Source organism: Callospermophilus lateralis, chromosome 15 (assembly GCF_048772815.1).
Source record: "Callospermophilus lateralis isolate mCalLat2 chromosome 15, mCalLat2.hap1, whole genome shotgun sequence".
Lineage (NCBI taxonomy): Eukaryota > Metazoa > Chordata > Mammalia > Rodentia > Sciuridae > Callospermophilus > Callospermophilus lateralis.
Window position 1 is genome coordinate 71,437,785 of NC_135319.1, and position 14,280 is coordinate 71,452,064.

Here is a 14,280-nt window from a genome sequence, read left to right on the forward strand (position 1 = left end):
TCACTCCAATAAAGTGAGGAGGAAGACCGGGCAGTGCAGAGGAATGCCCCATTTACAGCACACCAAAGGAGATCCTCTGTCTCAGAAGAGACTGATAGCCTACAGCTGTACTTCCAGGGTGGCAGGCTAGAATTTAGAAAACTCAGGGGACCCTGTGGATACTGGAGTTTGGAAGGAAAGCAAGTAAAGTCTGGGAAGGAGGTCTTGGCTGAAGCCCTCCCTAGTTTACAGCAGCACTGGATGGAATCATTACTGTGAGTCTCAAGCGAGCAAGTATTCATGGGGCATGTGGCACTCTGTGACTCAACCTGCAAGATGAACAAGTTTCCCCTGAAAAGCTGTCAGCACGGATGAAAACTGGGTGTCAGGAAACTTGGGTTCTAGTGCTTTGTGTTCTTGAGCACTCACTATTTTATCTGGACCTTGGTTTATAGCTAGCATATGAAGGAATTAGGCCAAATCTCATCCCTAAAGACCCTTCCAGCACTAAGTCTTTATAATCCTGTTTGTTCTCTTTCATGCCATAGGAATTCCTGACTGTAGACCAAGCCACAAAGACTGTTCAGGGTCAAATGCATAACTCTCTACATAGTAGATCCTGTAGACCTTGAGACAAATAGGACATAATTAAAACATTCTGGTTATAACTTCTCCCCAGATTTCTCCTTTCTCCCTCCAGTTTCATATATTTCAATGTTGTTTTTGCTAATTTTGTCCAAACAGGCTATATAGAGCTGGAGGTAAGAGAACTGCTTATGTCTGAACCTAAGTAACAAACTGTGTGGTCAAATGATTGCAAATGAATCTTGAAAGGACTACGAGGCTTGCTGAAAGCGCAGTGCTGCCAATTTTGTTAGAACAGTGGCCACAGCTACCTCTATTTGATTCCTAACTTCCTCATTTTCTTGCTGTGCCATCTTGTTGGATGCGTCATTTAACTTCTTTAGCTTCAGTTTCCTCTTCTGTTAAATGGGAACAATAAAAGAAATAATGATAATAAGTGAAATCTGTGTGAAATGGTTAGCATGCTCTCAGAGTTCAATAAGTTCTCCCTGATATGGGTATTATTAATTAATATTGTCTTATTTGATTAGCTTCTACCGAGTGCCCATCTTTGGCAAAGTCTTGTAGCAGAAATCATGGGAGTACAAAGACATTCTCACTGTCCTAAAATTCTCAGGCATCTGCCAAAATATACAAAGTAAATCATTATAATTAAATACTGTTAGGTACCAAAACTAATAGTTTAAAAGTACAGACTTTTTGATTTATGCTAAATATACAGTACATTTTAACCTCAGAACTGTATTAAACACTGCTATTATCCTCATTTTGAATGTGAGGAAACTGATGTCTTAATACCTGTGAGGAATTCTCCAGGGATCCACATCCTGGGCTGATGTGAACACCCTTGCGCTTCCCTACTCCATTCCATACCTTTGAGACGATGACTATTTGCTATTTATGTGCTGCTTCCATGAGTTGCCAACTCCCATGATTGTTTACTCTAGCAAAGAGGGTAGGACACCGGAACATCCCGTGTGTTTTGATATGCACTTGCTACCAGTCCTACCCCAAATACGGATAAAGTGCTGTGGAAGTTCAGAGGAGTGAGTGTTTTCTTCCCAAGAAGGAAATAAAAGCAAGGAAGATGGAAGATAGTGGAGAACAAAACAGAAAAAGTTACCATTTGAATTACAATTAGAAGGAAAATTACTTAAGAAGACCGAATAATTTCAAAACCTGTTTTGTAATTATGTCATATGCAAACTTTCAAAAACCCAAGGAGAAATGGAATATTTGCAATCAGGAAAATATGTTAATAAACCTCAATTAGAAACCAATAGATTAAGTAGTCACAAAGTTAGTATGATTTTGGAGATGAATAACATTATTAGAAAGCTTCATTTAAAGGTCTTACATAGAACACTCCACATAACAACCAAGAATGAACATTCTTTCCAAGCAAACATTTAATATTTTAAGATTAACCATCCATTATGCCATTTGTAAAGTCTAAACTACTTTTGGAAGACTGATTTCACTAAGGCTATGTTCTCTCTATGCACTGCAATTAAATAAAAGAATAAAAGAATCATACAGAAATTAAATATAATTTAATTTTAAATTATATTTAATTTAAATAAATATAATTTATTTTAAATAAAAGAATCATAAGGAAATTAAATATAAATACATATGTTTGGAAACAAAACCATGAGTTATTTAGGAGTAGTTTTATTTCTTAAAGAGGCAATCATAATGGTCACTATGAAATATTTCAATTGGAAAAGTTTCCTTCTGCCCCATTCTTCCCCAGCCAAGTACTGGCTATTATTTGAGGCTTGTGGAATGAGTAGAAGTTGGATAAGACAGGGTGTGTGGAAAGCCATGCCAAACAGAGGAAAGGCAGAAACCGGAAATCATGCTTCTGTTATTGGAAGTCAATGGAATTTTGTTTTAACATATAGTGGTGAGAGATGATACAACACACAGAGGGAAATGAAGGCTAATTCAGGGAGCTCACCTTCAAAGTTGTTTACATGATATTCATGACTAGGTCTTGTGACAGTTCAGGAACAAGAGAAGACACCTTGGATGTTTCAACACAGTGGTTGAAGTTGCAGAAGTGAATAAGACTGGTGGCCATTTTCATTATTGGGGCATGGAAAGGGGTCCTAATGCAGTTGGGCAGTTCAGTGGAGGCATTTGAGAAAGAAGAAAGTCTGGAAGGAGCTAACAGAGTCAGCTTTGGCCTTGCTTTGCCTCTGAGGATGTCATTTGGGCAGATTACAATGGGAGTTGGTGGCTGGAAAAGTTCAAGATGCAGGTGCAGTCACTGAGGAAGGGAAAGGGAATGTCCTGGTGTCAGGTTGTGACAACCTGATCTTGTCTTAGTTGAGTTCAGTCAACAGTTCCTTCAGAAGTCATTCTGCAGCAAAGTCCACCTAATTTCTCTCCCAGGAATTGTTTATTCTTCCTTTTTGATATTTATAGTAGCTTCCTAGAAATGACTCTGTCCTTTCCCTTCTTAAAGGATCATGGTCAACCATATTTCCTTGAAACTTCTTTCAGCTTTCATAGCTATCTACAAAGCTGGTATAACTTGGGGTAGGAAAAAGAATCAAGTGACCGGGGTGGCGGGGGAGTTAGGTGACCCAGAGCTTTGCTCCTAGAAAGAGGTAAACATCTTTACAGAGCCTACTTCTCTAATTACATTTAGGGTGGTATTGTTTCCACCTAAATTATAGCAATTATATACCGAGATCCCATTTGAAATCATTTAATTAATGAGTAGCTAACCCTTTCTGTGGATGGAATTCTAATGAAGTCTTTTATTTTTGTGAGCCACCTCCCTCCCTCAAATTAATCACTCTCTTTCCAGAAAGACTTACTCAGGTCTGAATAGTGGATTAGAGGTGTGTTCTTTAGCATCCCAGGAAATCACATTTGTCTATGGAAATCCTAGCACAGTCCAGGATGACAAGGGACAGAGCTGCTGCTTTTCCTCACCCACCGCCCCTCGAGATTGCTTTTAGCTTTCTAAACACCCTTCTTGCTATGTTCTTTAAGCCCCCACCCCCCAAAAAAAAGACACATAAAGCCATTACCCCAATTTTGGAAGAAGTGAATTCTTTTGTTAGATCAAGTCTCTGTATTAATCAACTCAGACCTATATTGACTGAGCATCTGTTATATGAAAGAAGTGCCCATGGATAAAAAGATGAGTGACTGAGATACATAAGTCCTTTGTGTAGAGGGCTGCCAGAAAATAGTTAACTTGTACCCCTGAAGGTAGACATGGGGAATAAAAGAAAATAAACCTAGAAGTTGTTTTTCTAAAAGGGCCATTTTCTGCATCTCATTTTTTTTAGCATATTCCACTGATTATAAAGTACCTTTTATCAGAAAACTAAAGGCTTGAGGGAAGTAATTTGTTCAAGGTCACCTAACTAATTTCGTGGCAGAGGAGAAATAGGAAAAGCCAAACCTTCTACTTTCCTGCATAGTTCTTGCCACTATGTCCAGACCATCTGCACATTAAACAACAACACAGACCACAAGAGGACTATCTGTGACCAGAGTGACATTAGCAATGTGGACACTTAGCACTGGAGGAGGTTTAAAAAACAAAAGAAAGAGATGGCTCTGTAGGTATATAGAATCCAAGAAGATGAATCTGAAGTGGAGACAAAGACTGTCATGAAAAAAATCCATGTGGCAAAGTAAAAGGAAAAAGAAAAACAGAAGTAATAAATTCTAATTGATTTTTTTCCCTGAAAATCCATATAGTGAGAAATGACTTAGAGAATTCATTTATTTTGTTCCTGTGGTTAGGAGTTACTTCCTCTGAGAAACCAAAGGGTAGGCTACCTATTTCCAGGCAGCAGTCATCTATGTTGATGAACGAGGAGTTCACTTTCTCCGAGGCTCAAGAGGGAGATATCTCTCTCTGTGACTGTCTCTGTCTCTGTCTCTCTTCACACACACACACACACACATACACACACACACACAGAAAGACACACACCCCCACACACTCACTAGAGCACTGGGGGTTATTAAGTACTTTGAAAAGGGATTTCAGCCAAATCTATTGAAAGTCTTTGATGAGAAAAGGATTGGATGGGCCTGCAGGGATTCCAACAATGACAATGATGATGGTGGCAATGATGGCAATGCACATTGGTTGTCTGTAGGGATTTAAAAAGATTTTCACATGCTACATTATCTCACTTGGTGGAATTTTGATTACATTAGTGATTATATTTCTTTGCATTAAGAGAGAGGGATAGGGTTACATTTTTCAAGAAGGAGGGCAAAACAGTTCAACTTGGCAATTGCAAGCAAATGGGACTGTTGGTAACAGAGGACTTGCCCTGCAAGAACTAGCTCCTCTTTGCCACAGATGGAGAATAAAACTCCACCTTCTCAAATTCTTTTGTTCCTTCCATTGGCCCACCTTGATCAATTAGCCATTCTCTGCTACACAACTACCATGGCTAGGTACTACTCTTCCTTTTAGGACACAAAGAAATTCAAGAATTGTACTTAAGGAGCTTTCTAATTGAATAATGAAAAAAAATTAATCAAAGATACAAGAAAATTAAGAAGTTCTGGATCAGTGGTCTGGAGCAATGGTGCTCAATGTGTGGTCCTGGGGCCAGTGACATCAGATTCACCTGGAACTTATGAGAAATGCAAATAATTAGGCACCCCACATATACAAATGAGAAGCTTTCTATGTGGGAAAAAAATCTATGTGTAATAAGCCCTCTAAAAGCACCTCTGGTAACAGGCACGCTTGAACTTCTTAAGTAAGAGAGCTCAGTGTTGCCAGAAATATCACAGATTTTCTGAAAGAAATAGCACATGGTTTAGGAATCACATTATCCTCTGAAAGATTTCCCACACCTTTGGCTCCTTCACCTTACCCATCTCTTGGTAGTCTGTCTTCAACTGATATACTAATTGAATTGATATACACTTTATTCTTCTAAAAATTGATACCAGTATGAAGAAGTTGCACCCACTTTGTTGGCAGTGGGCTCCTTGACTTTAGAAGAGTATTTACAGCTCTTAAGAAACCCTGTCATTGATGTTTGTTTCTCATTATTATTTATTAGAAGCAGTCTGGGATTTCTTTTTTTTTTTTTCCAGTTCATGACCAAATGGACCTTTTCCATGTTTGTCATCCCCAATGAAGCACCTATTTTCTGTTGATGGTCATCCTGATTTCTCTGTTGGAGTCTCACTTCCACAGATCATATTATGAATTTCAACATCTCTCCCATTTGTGTTTATGAAATGGGAAGAGAAACATTTGAATATGAATTAGTCCTTATTTTATCTCCTGTTTATTTTGTTATGCTTGCTGTTTGTCATTTCTTCAGTGTCTGCAGCTCTAATCAGATGAGCAGCAAAAGAATGTGATGTTGAGCAGAATTAGGAAAGCCACATCCATGCAGAAACAAAAGCAAATGTCTGAGCCACTAACACATCACAGGAGGGGACCCACAGTGAACTGTGATCTTCCCAGAATGAGACTGATTGGAAGCATGGGGAATGTGTTAATGTCTGAGAGTGGTTAAGGGGTTTACCCCACTGATCTGAGTTGGGGCCCATCGAGAGCAGAACAAAGCTTATAATCCTACCAGCGTTTAAGTGATTATAATTTTCTGTCTGGCATATGAAAATAACCTCACGGGAAATCAGACTAGCATACTCCCAAGTGAAAATATTAGTGTTTATCAATTTACAGTTTGGGGAAAAACTTAGGAATCATAGTATAAAGAAATCTGGGATAGAAGCCAAAGAAATGAGATGAAAGGAATATACCTGCCAAGATTGCAGAAGAGAAGAATCTACACCGGTCTACAAGTTCTAACTGAGCATATAATCTTGTGTTCAGTCCTGAAATGAGCACTCTGAGATAAAGAAACAGACATCCCAAAGAGTTGGGAAGACCAACATGGGCATTTGTAGTGGCTCAATTGTAGTGGACATCTGTAATCAGCTGGGCTGTGAACCTAGATCATCCAGTTCACTGTAGCCCCCGGGGAACAATCAAGCCTGAGGGTGGAGTTCTGTTCTTCCTAACCCTAGAGCATCCCTTGCCTTCTGGACAACTTTGTCTGTGAGAAAGTTATCTCACAGCTTTTAGAGATTCACACTTCAGAGACCCCTAGAATGTCTGCCAGTTGCTCTTCTCTCCCCATCCCTTCCTGATACATGTTCAGGTTCACTATTTTTGGAACCACTTCTTGGACAGGGAGATGAAGAATGCTTTTGAGTCATATGGTCATCTGTGTTGGTTTTCCTGTTGCTTCTGTAACAAATTACCATAAATTGGATGACTTATGACAAGAACGGAAATGAATTCTTTTATAGTTTTGGAGGACAGAATTTGAAATCAAAGGGTCAACAGGACTGATCTCCCTTTTGGGTCTTTAGAGGAGAATTTATCCCTTTCTTCCTTCTTCCAATGGCTCCAGGCATTTCTTGGCTTGTGGCTACCTAACTCCAATTTCTGTTTGTCTTCACAGCCTTCTTCTCACTGCATGTCCCTCTTCTTTGTGTCAGTTACAAGGATACTTGTCATTGGATTTAGGGCCCATCTTGATAATCCAGGGGGATCTCTTTTGTTAGTCACCTTTTAATTGCTGTGACCAAAATATCCGACAAGAACAACTCAGAGAAGGAAAGGTTTATTTGGGGCTCAAGGTTTCAGTTTCAGAGGTTCAGTCCATGGCTGACTGACACCATTGCTCTGAGCCAGAGGTGAGGCAGAGCATCATGGCAGAAGAGTGCAGTGGAGGAAAGCTGCTAAGTTACTATCCAATAGTCCGTTCAAATTTTTAGTTCATTAAATGAACTAGTCCACTGATTAGGCTACAGCTCTCCTAACGTAAGCACTTTACCTATGAACATTCCTGCCTTGTCTATTACATGAGCTCTGGGAGTGGGGGACACCTCATATCCAAGCCAGAACCATCTCATCTTTGGAGTTATAACTTATCTATATCTGCAAAGACCTATTTTCCAAATGAGGCAATGTTTGTAGTTCCAGGGAATGGGACATGATCATATCTAATTGAAAGCCACCTTCCAACCCAGTGTACCATCAGCCATTCTATTTCCATGTCTTAAACTTCGAGAACTGTGAATCACCCTGAATAATTTGATCAAATATATGAAATTTATTTATAGATAAAAATACATGTTTCAATGAATATATATTTCTGTTTAAAATTTCAAGGAATTCAAAATCCACCACCACCACCAAAGCCCAAATGTGTACTATAGGTTGAAATACAATTTTTGAATGGTAACATCCAACATTAACCACAGGTTTTCTTTGTTATCTGGCTAATGTAAATAGCCCCTGATATTGCCCCTTTTTTGTTCTAGATAATGTGAACAATTTTATTAACTCATTTGAAGATCATCTTGAGTCTTTTACTTCTCTCCCTGAAGTGTTTGCTGGTATTGATCACATTGTATATAGAAACTCTTGAGCTGCTGTTATTACTATTCAACCTCAGCTGTACCAAGCCTGTTTCTTTTATCCGATACTTATGTCATTACCAGGAGGAGAATCTGACATTTCTCATGGTTGCATCACATCTTATTAAATTCAACCTATCTCCTTGGACTGTCAGGACCTTATTGGGTCCGATTCTTCCAGCAAGCATATCGACTGTTTCTTCCAGCATTATGTCATCAGAGAGTTCAGTTTTCATTGATGACCACTATTTCCATGTCTTCAAATCATTAATAAAAATGATGAACAAGACAATAGACAATAGAAACTTGCAGCTGACTATTTATACCTCCCTCCTGGTTATTTTTAATACTCTAATTAGGTGTTGTTCAGCCTCATAAGTTTACTAGCACCTAAGTCTTTTTTTGTTTTTCATTTTTTTTTTAATTACTATGGCAGCCCTGCCAGTTACCCTGTTGACATCCAGGTAAATCGTGTGCCTCATATTTCCCTGTTCTGTCTGCCTAGACAACGTTTCATAGAAAGGCATGAGATTAATCCAACGTGATGTATTTTGTGATCCATGAAATTACTAAACTCTTTGGAGTAGGCAGAAGTGTTCGGTTGAGCATCACAAACATCCTGCAACTCAGAGAGCTCCAATCAGGGAGGACTCACAAGAGGAGGTGTCTTTTGAATGTGGGAGAATTTCGATAGGCTGGATAGAGAAGGAAGGAGACATTTGTCAAAGTCCTCTCTCATCCTTTCATTTTTTTCTTGATGAGCTTATCAGTTGAATTCATCTCTCTTCAAACAAGTTGACATTTATGATAGGAGAAAGCTGTTTTGTTAAAGATTTGAAATGTAGAGATTTATAACCTCTGAATGAATTCAGAATGAAAAGATAGAAATACCTTCTTGGATGGCCTGGCATTGATTTGTGGGATCTGGAAACCACTGGATTTAGCAAGAATGCAACAAAACCAAGAACCGGGGAGAGACAGTCAAGTTCACTCCCCATGGGGTGTACCGCATATGCAGGGTGTTCTAGGCTCAGGGCTTCTACCCAATGCTGAGCTGATGGTGATACTCGTACAAAGACTCTACAGTTTTACTAAAGGAGAGACCCCTCAGTTGCTCCCTCGAAGTCTGTTTAATCTTACTTGACATAAAGTTTTTATTTTACTTTTATCTGATAACATATTCAAAGTTGTTTCTTGAGATGTATTTTCGGTTTTATGATCTACAAAGATAATCCTGTTTCTTTCCCCATTTCACAATTGTTTTTAAATTCCATTTCTCCTGTAATCATCCTTGTCTTTCAGACCACCGAAGGAACTGTCTTATGAGAGAGTCATTCTCTTAGTTTTCATCATGACAGTATGTGAGCCTGGGCAGAGGACACTTCAGGGCTGTAGTGTGACTTAGTTTCAAGAAATGGAAACATCCAGTGTCTGAAGGACTCCAGTTCCTTCAGACTTGTTCTAAGCTCCTGGCATGATTAGTCACCCTTTACATCACAGTGATAGATGTCTTGCTTTGTAATTGCAAGACGTGCCACCCGAGTAGAGTATGGATGATCCGTCTTTTTTTTTTCTTCTTATTTTTCTAGAGATGATTGATCATTCATATTTATAGGGCTCTCAATTGCTGGGCTTTGAAAAGGTCAGTATTGATTATCTAAGTCATGCTGATGGTGTGCTTCTTTACTATACATAAATATGAGTTCCTTTTATGAGACTGCTATGATTTTTCAGAGGAGGAGAGGGGAGAGGGCATTCATGTGAGTTAGGCAATGGAAATTTCACCTACAACACATTTAGATACAGTCACAGAATTTGAGGAATGGCAGAGTCATACTTTAGATTAGCTAATCGACTCCTCTTTCAATACACACACACACACACACACACACACACACACACACAGCAATTTACAGATGAGGAAACTGAGTCCCTGTCAATGCACATGGATAGGGGAAATCCCAGTGTTTGCATTAAGGAGAAATGGGAAGGCTATAGTCCCAAATGTGAACAACGGTTTTACCTGGGGTTTGGATTGTTGTACAACTTTTCTACATTTTAAATCTTCCTGGAGAGCACATATATGACTTTTGCAATTAGGAAAAAATGTTTAATGTTAAACTCACTGGGAACGCCATGCTGATTAGCTGGAACTGTGAGGACAGTGGACTCCTTCAGTGGCCTTCCAAGAGTTCACTTTGGAAGGTCAGGAAAAGTCCAGGCTGTGGTCCAGTCCTCTATCCTTAGTTCTGGTGCGTTACTGACTGACAATGGGCCTTCTCTGCTTGTCTTTCCTGCCCTTCCCCAAACACTTAGAGTCTTTGGCCACTTCAGCCTCCGCTCTGAATGGCAGTTAGTGAAAGTGGACTACAAGTCTATCTTCAGCCGGCGCTGCACCAAGGAGGACTATCAGACCTGGCACTTGCTCAATCAGGTACAACCCAGGGTGGGGCATGCTGGCCTCTATGGAGAGGAGCTCCTGCAAGCTTGGGTCAGTATTTAGTCTGGGGCCTTCCTATCAGAGGAGGAAGGTAGCAGGATATCTGAGCAGTGGGTGTGGGTTCAGGGGACATACCAGGCCTAGCACGGGTACAAGATATTTAGGGACCATTTGGCCCCTGGGATCCTATGTATGTGATCATTGAGATGTCTCAGCTACCTGGTGAGAGGAGGTGATGATAACCTGGGGATTTAGCTCTATGTGCAGAGAAGTGAGCATCAGGCACATTCACTAGGAGGCCCTCCTTTGGCTTGTTCATCTGCCCTGCCACTGTGGAGAGTGAGAATATATCTTAGGCCAGACTGAAGTAAGGGCCCTGGGGTGTCAGGAAGAGGATCACAGAGTGCAAGGTGGATGGGTCTGCCGATGACTGATACCCCTTACTGGGTAATACGGGCAGGTGCCTGCACTCTTCAGAACCCTGAGGCTATGTAACTTGTAGCAACTTCTCTTTTTATCTCTAGCTTAAGAATTAGGAGTTGGGTACTGCCATTTGTCAGATGGAGGGAATTTGGGGGTCAACTTCAATTTTACTGTGAAGATGACAGGATATTGCGTGCCACTTGGGGGCTTCTTTCCACCTGATATTCTGCTGAAGCCACATGGCTTGTGGCCTGGTGGTTCACGGGGATGCCAGGAGTCTTTGCAATCTCTATAGACAAGGAGAAGAAACAGGGTGATGTGGATATCAGGGGATGCGGTGGGTGGAGGGATGGCGTGGGCCAGCCTCCCACAGTGATCCTTTTGTGGGGTAGCAATTTATTCTTGAAATTGCTGGATGGTTCCTGAGGATGGATTTGCTACCCCAAGTAGCACAGAAGGTAGAGCAGAGAAGGACAAGGCCAATGTCTCTTGCTGAGAAGCTGGCTTATTTCAGCTGCTTTATATTTTTCTGCCTCTCTCACTATGTACTTTCTCTCTAAGGGAGAGCCTTGCGTCATGGGAGAAAGAAAAATATTCAAGAAACGCAAGCCAGGAGCTCAGTGTGCCCTGGGCCGAGACTACTCGGGGTCAGTGGTCTCAGAACCCTGTGTCTGTGCCGATTGGGACTTCGAGTGGTGAGTCCTTTGGCATTTTATCACCAATTCTAACCAGATTTTTTACCTGTCTGTGGGGTGGGGTTGAAGATGGAGGTAGGAGAAAAAGGCATGTTCCAGAGACAGGATGTGTGTCCGCTGGTCAGGTTATGAAGCCACGTGGGAGCGCTGCACTGCTGGGAAGAAGGCAGGCCAAGGCATTTTAACAGGGAAGGTCACTGCTGTATCTGAGCAGCATCTCCAAGGCTTCCCTCATCTTCAGTGAGCAGATGTATTGGACAGTCGTAGAGGGGTTGGGCTGGGCACAGAGGGAGCTTACAGAGCCTTGGATATTTGCCTGCAGACCTGTCTCCTCAAACTGTGCTTCACGTGAACTGTCTGCCATGATTTCCTTTGCTTTGCATTTTCATTGATATATAATATTTGTGCACATTTATAGGGGTGCAGTGTGATAATGTGCATGTGTATGCAATAGATAACGATCAACTCAGGATAATTAACACTTCCTTCTGCTCAAACATTGATCATAGTTTGGGAGTCTTCGGACTCTTCTAGTTATTTTGAAATATTGAATAAAATGTTGTAGACTGTAATTCCCTAATGACAATGACTAAGAACAACTTTTAATCTCACCTGTTCAGATTGCATCCTCACCTATAAGCCATGACTCCCAAATATTTAAACACTTACCTCCAGACCTGGCCTCCCTCTCCTTTTGGACAGATATGTCTCTAGCTGTCTCCTCAGCATACATCTCTTTAGTTTTTAAGAGGGAAGTCAAGCTGGGAGCGGTGGCACATGCCTGTAATCCCAGTGGTTCAGGAGATTGAGGCAGGAGGATCGTGAGTTCAAAGTCAGCCTCAGCAAAAGTGGCGTGCTAAGCAACTCAGTGAGACCCTGTCTCTGATAAAATATAAAATGGAGCTGGGGATGTGGCTCAGTGGTTGAGTGAGTTACATTCCTGGTAATACCCCATCCCCCCCAAAAAAGTGAGGGAAGTCAAACTTGATGTGGCCCAAAGAAAACTGTTCTTAAATCCTCTTAGTGGAAGAAGTTCCTGTCCAGTGTTTCCAGTCTTGGTAGAGCACACAGCTACCTGCTTCAGAAGTTGAAGTAAAAATCTCCTTCTCCTCATCCTCAGACCCAGGACACTGAGTCCTTGAAGTTCTACGTCCACAATGCACTATGTCCCAAAGTTCTTCCACCATCTCCAAAAATATGGATGCTTCCAAGAGTTACTCTCTTTCTCCCTCAGCATTGCCACCCTAAAATCCATTCCTCAGATTATACTTGAATAAATCCAAGTCAAATCTCATAACTCCTATGTCTAAAGTGCTCCAATGGATTCGCTCCCTCCTTAAATTATAATCCAGTCTTCTTCTGGCCTGCTCTGTTGTAGGTCATTTGGCTTCGGCTTACCTGGGTCGAAATTTCTTATTATTCTTCCCTCTTTCCCTGCATTGCAGTCATACCATTTCCTTGAACTTAATTAATCCAGATTCATTCATAGAAGAAGGAACAAGAATTATAAGAATTTTCCCCAAATCTTATGATGGCTGGCACCTTTGAATATGTCATATCTCAGCAAAATTATCAGCTTCTCAGAAATGTCTTCTGAGACCACCTAATCTCACCTGTGCCCTAGCACTCTCTAACACATTGCCGTATTTTGATGTCTCCTTATTATTAAACACCATTTGAAATGATCATGTTTTTGAATGTTTTATTATCACCCATCTTTCCCCAGCAGAATGCAAGTGCTCTGAATGCAGGAACTTTTGACTTTCCTCATTGTGGAATTCAGTGTCTAGCACACAGTAAACAGTCGGTGAAGAGTTGTAACATGTTTCTGAATGTTCTTTTCAGAAGGGTCAAAAACCTCTCCAGAGCTGGGAATGTGTGGATATCCCTCTGATCCCAGTTGGATGAATTCTTCCTCTGTGTCCAAGTCAAAAGCTAGTGTTTTATTTGATTATAGCTCATCCCAGGTTAAAAGACAAAGCTAAGGGCTCAAGCGTGAGCCTATGAACATGGAAGGGGCTGAACAATGATACAGTTGCATTGGGGCTTTTCTGAGCTGAATAACAAAGGTCAGTCCAGAGAAATGGATGATGTAGAGAACAAGGGATTTAACTGTCAATCCATGGGTGCAGAACAGCTGCCCCTGACCAATAGCCTTCCTCCTTCTGTCCTCACGGATTTGCACAAGAAGCTTGCTCTGTTTCCCACTTTCTACTAGGAAAATAACTGACAACTGCAAGCCAAGTGGGTGACTGACTTCTCCCTCCCTGCTTTTGTTCTTTAGAAAGCTTGACTTTAGTGAGATTTACCAAATGGAAGGTACTAAACAGAATTTAAACTTCAGTAGCTGGGTCCCTTCTGTGGCAATTTTGATCCTCTGGGAAGAAAGACTATTTTCACAGTTAGAATAAATAATTTTAATTATTAACCACAATCAATTAAAACAGTCAAAGCAGTGTGTACTGTAGTTCACTCAGAATTATGGCTTGTGACAGATTGATGTCAACTTGAATATTCAGCAACCGAATATTTCGGGCAACTTTTGTCTTTCTGCAAACTAGTTCCATTGAAGCACTCTGTCTCTGCCTCAGCATATAGAGATGTATTCCATATTTATATCCTGTATCTCTCCAGACACAATAGATGCTCACTTATTGTTGGGAGGCCACAGAAGTGAGAAGGAACAAGAACTCTAGCATATACTTCCATTAGTAA

At 40.8% G+C, this 14,280-nt stretch overlaps 1 protein-coding gene across 1 annotated transcript in view; it reads left to right on the plus strand.

The window, feature by feature from the left end:
- Positions 1-14,280, plus strand: part of Sorcs3 (sortilin related VPS10 domain containing receptor 3) — a 567,524-nt gene that overhangs the window by 502,862 nt on the left and 50,382 nt on the right. The window contains exons 15-16 of the mRNA XM_076834163.1: positions 10,324-10,441; positions 11,432-11,565. Of these exons, the coding sequence (XP_076690278.1) occupies positions 10,324-10,441; positions 11,432-11,565 (252 nt within the window). The remainder of the gene's footprint in view (positions 1-10,323; positions 10,442-11,431; positions 11,566-14,280) is intronic.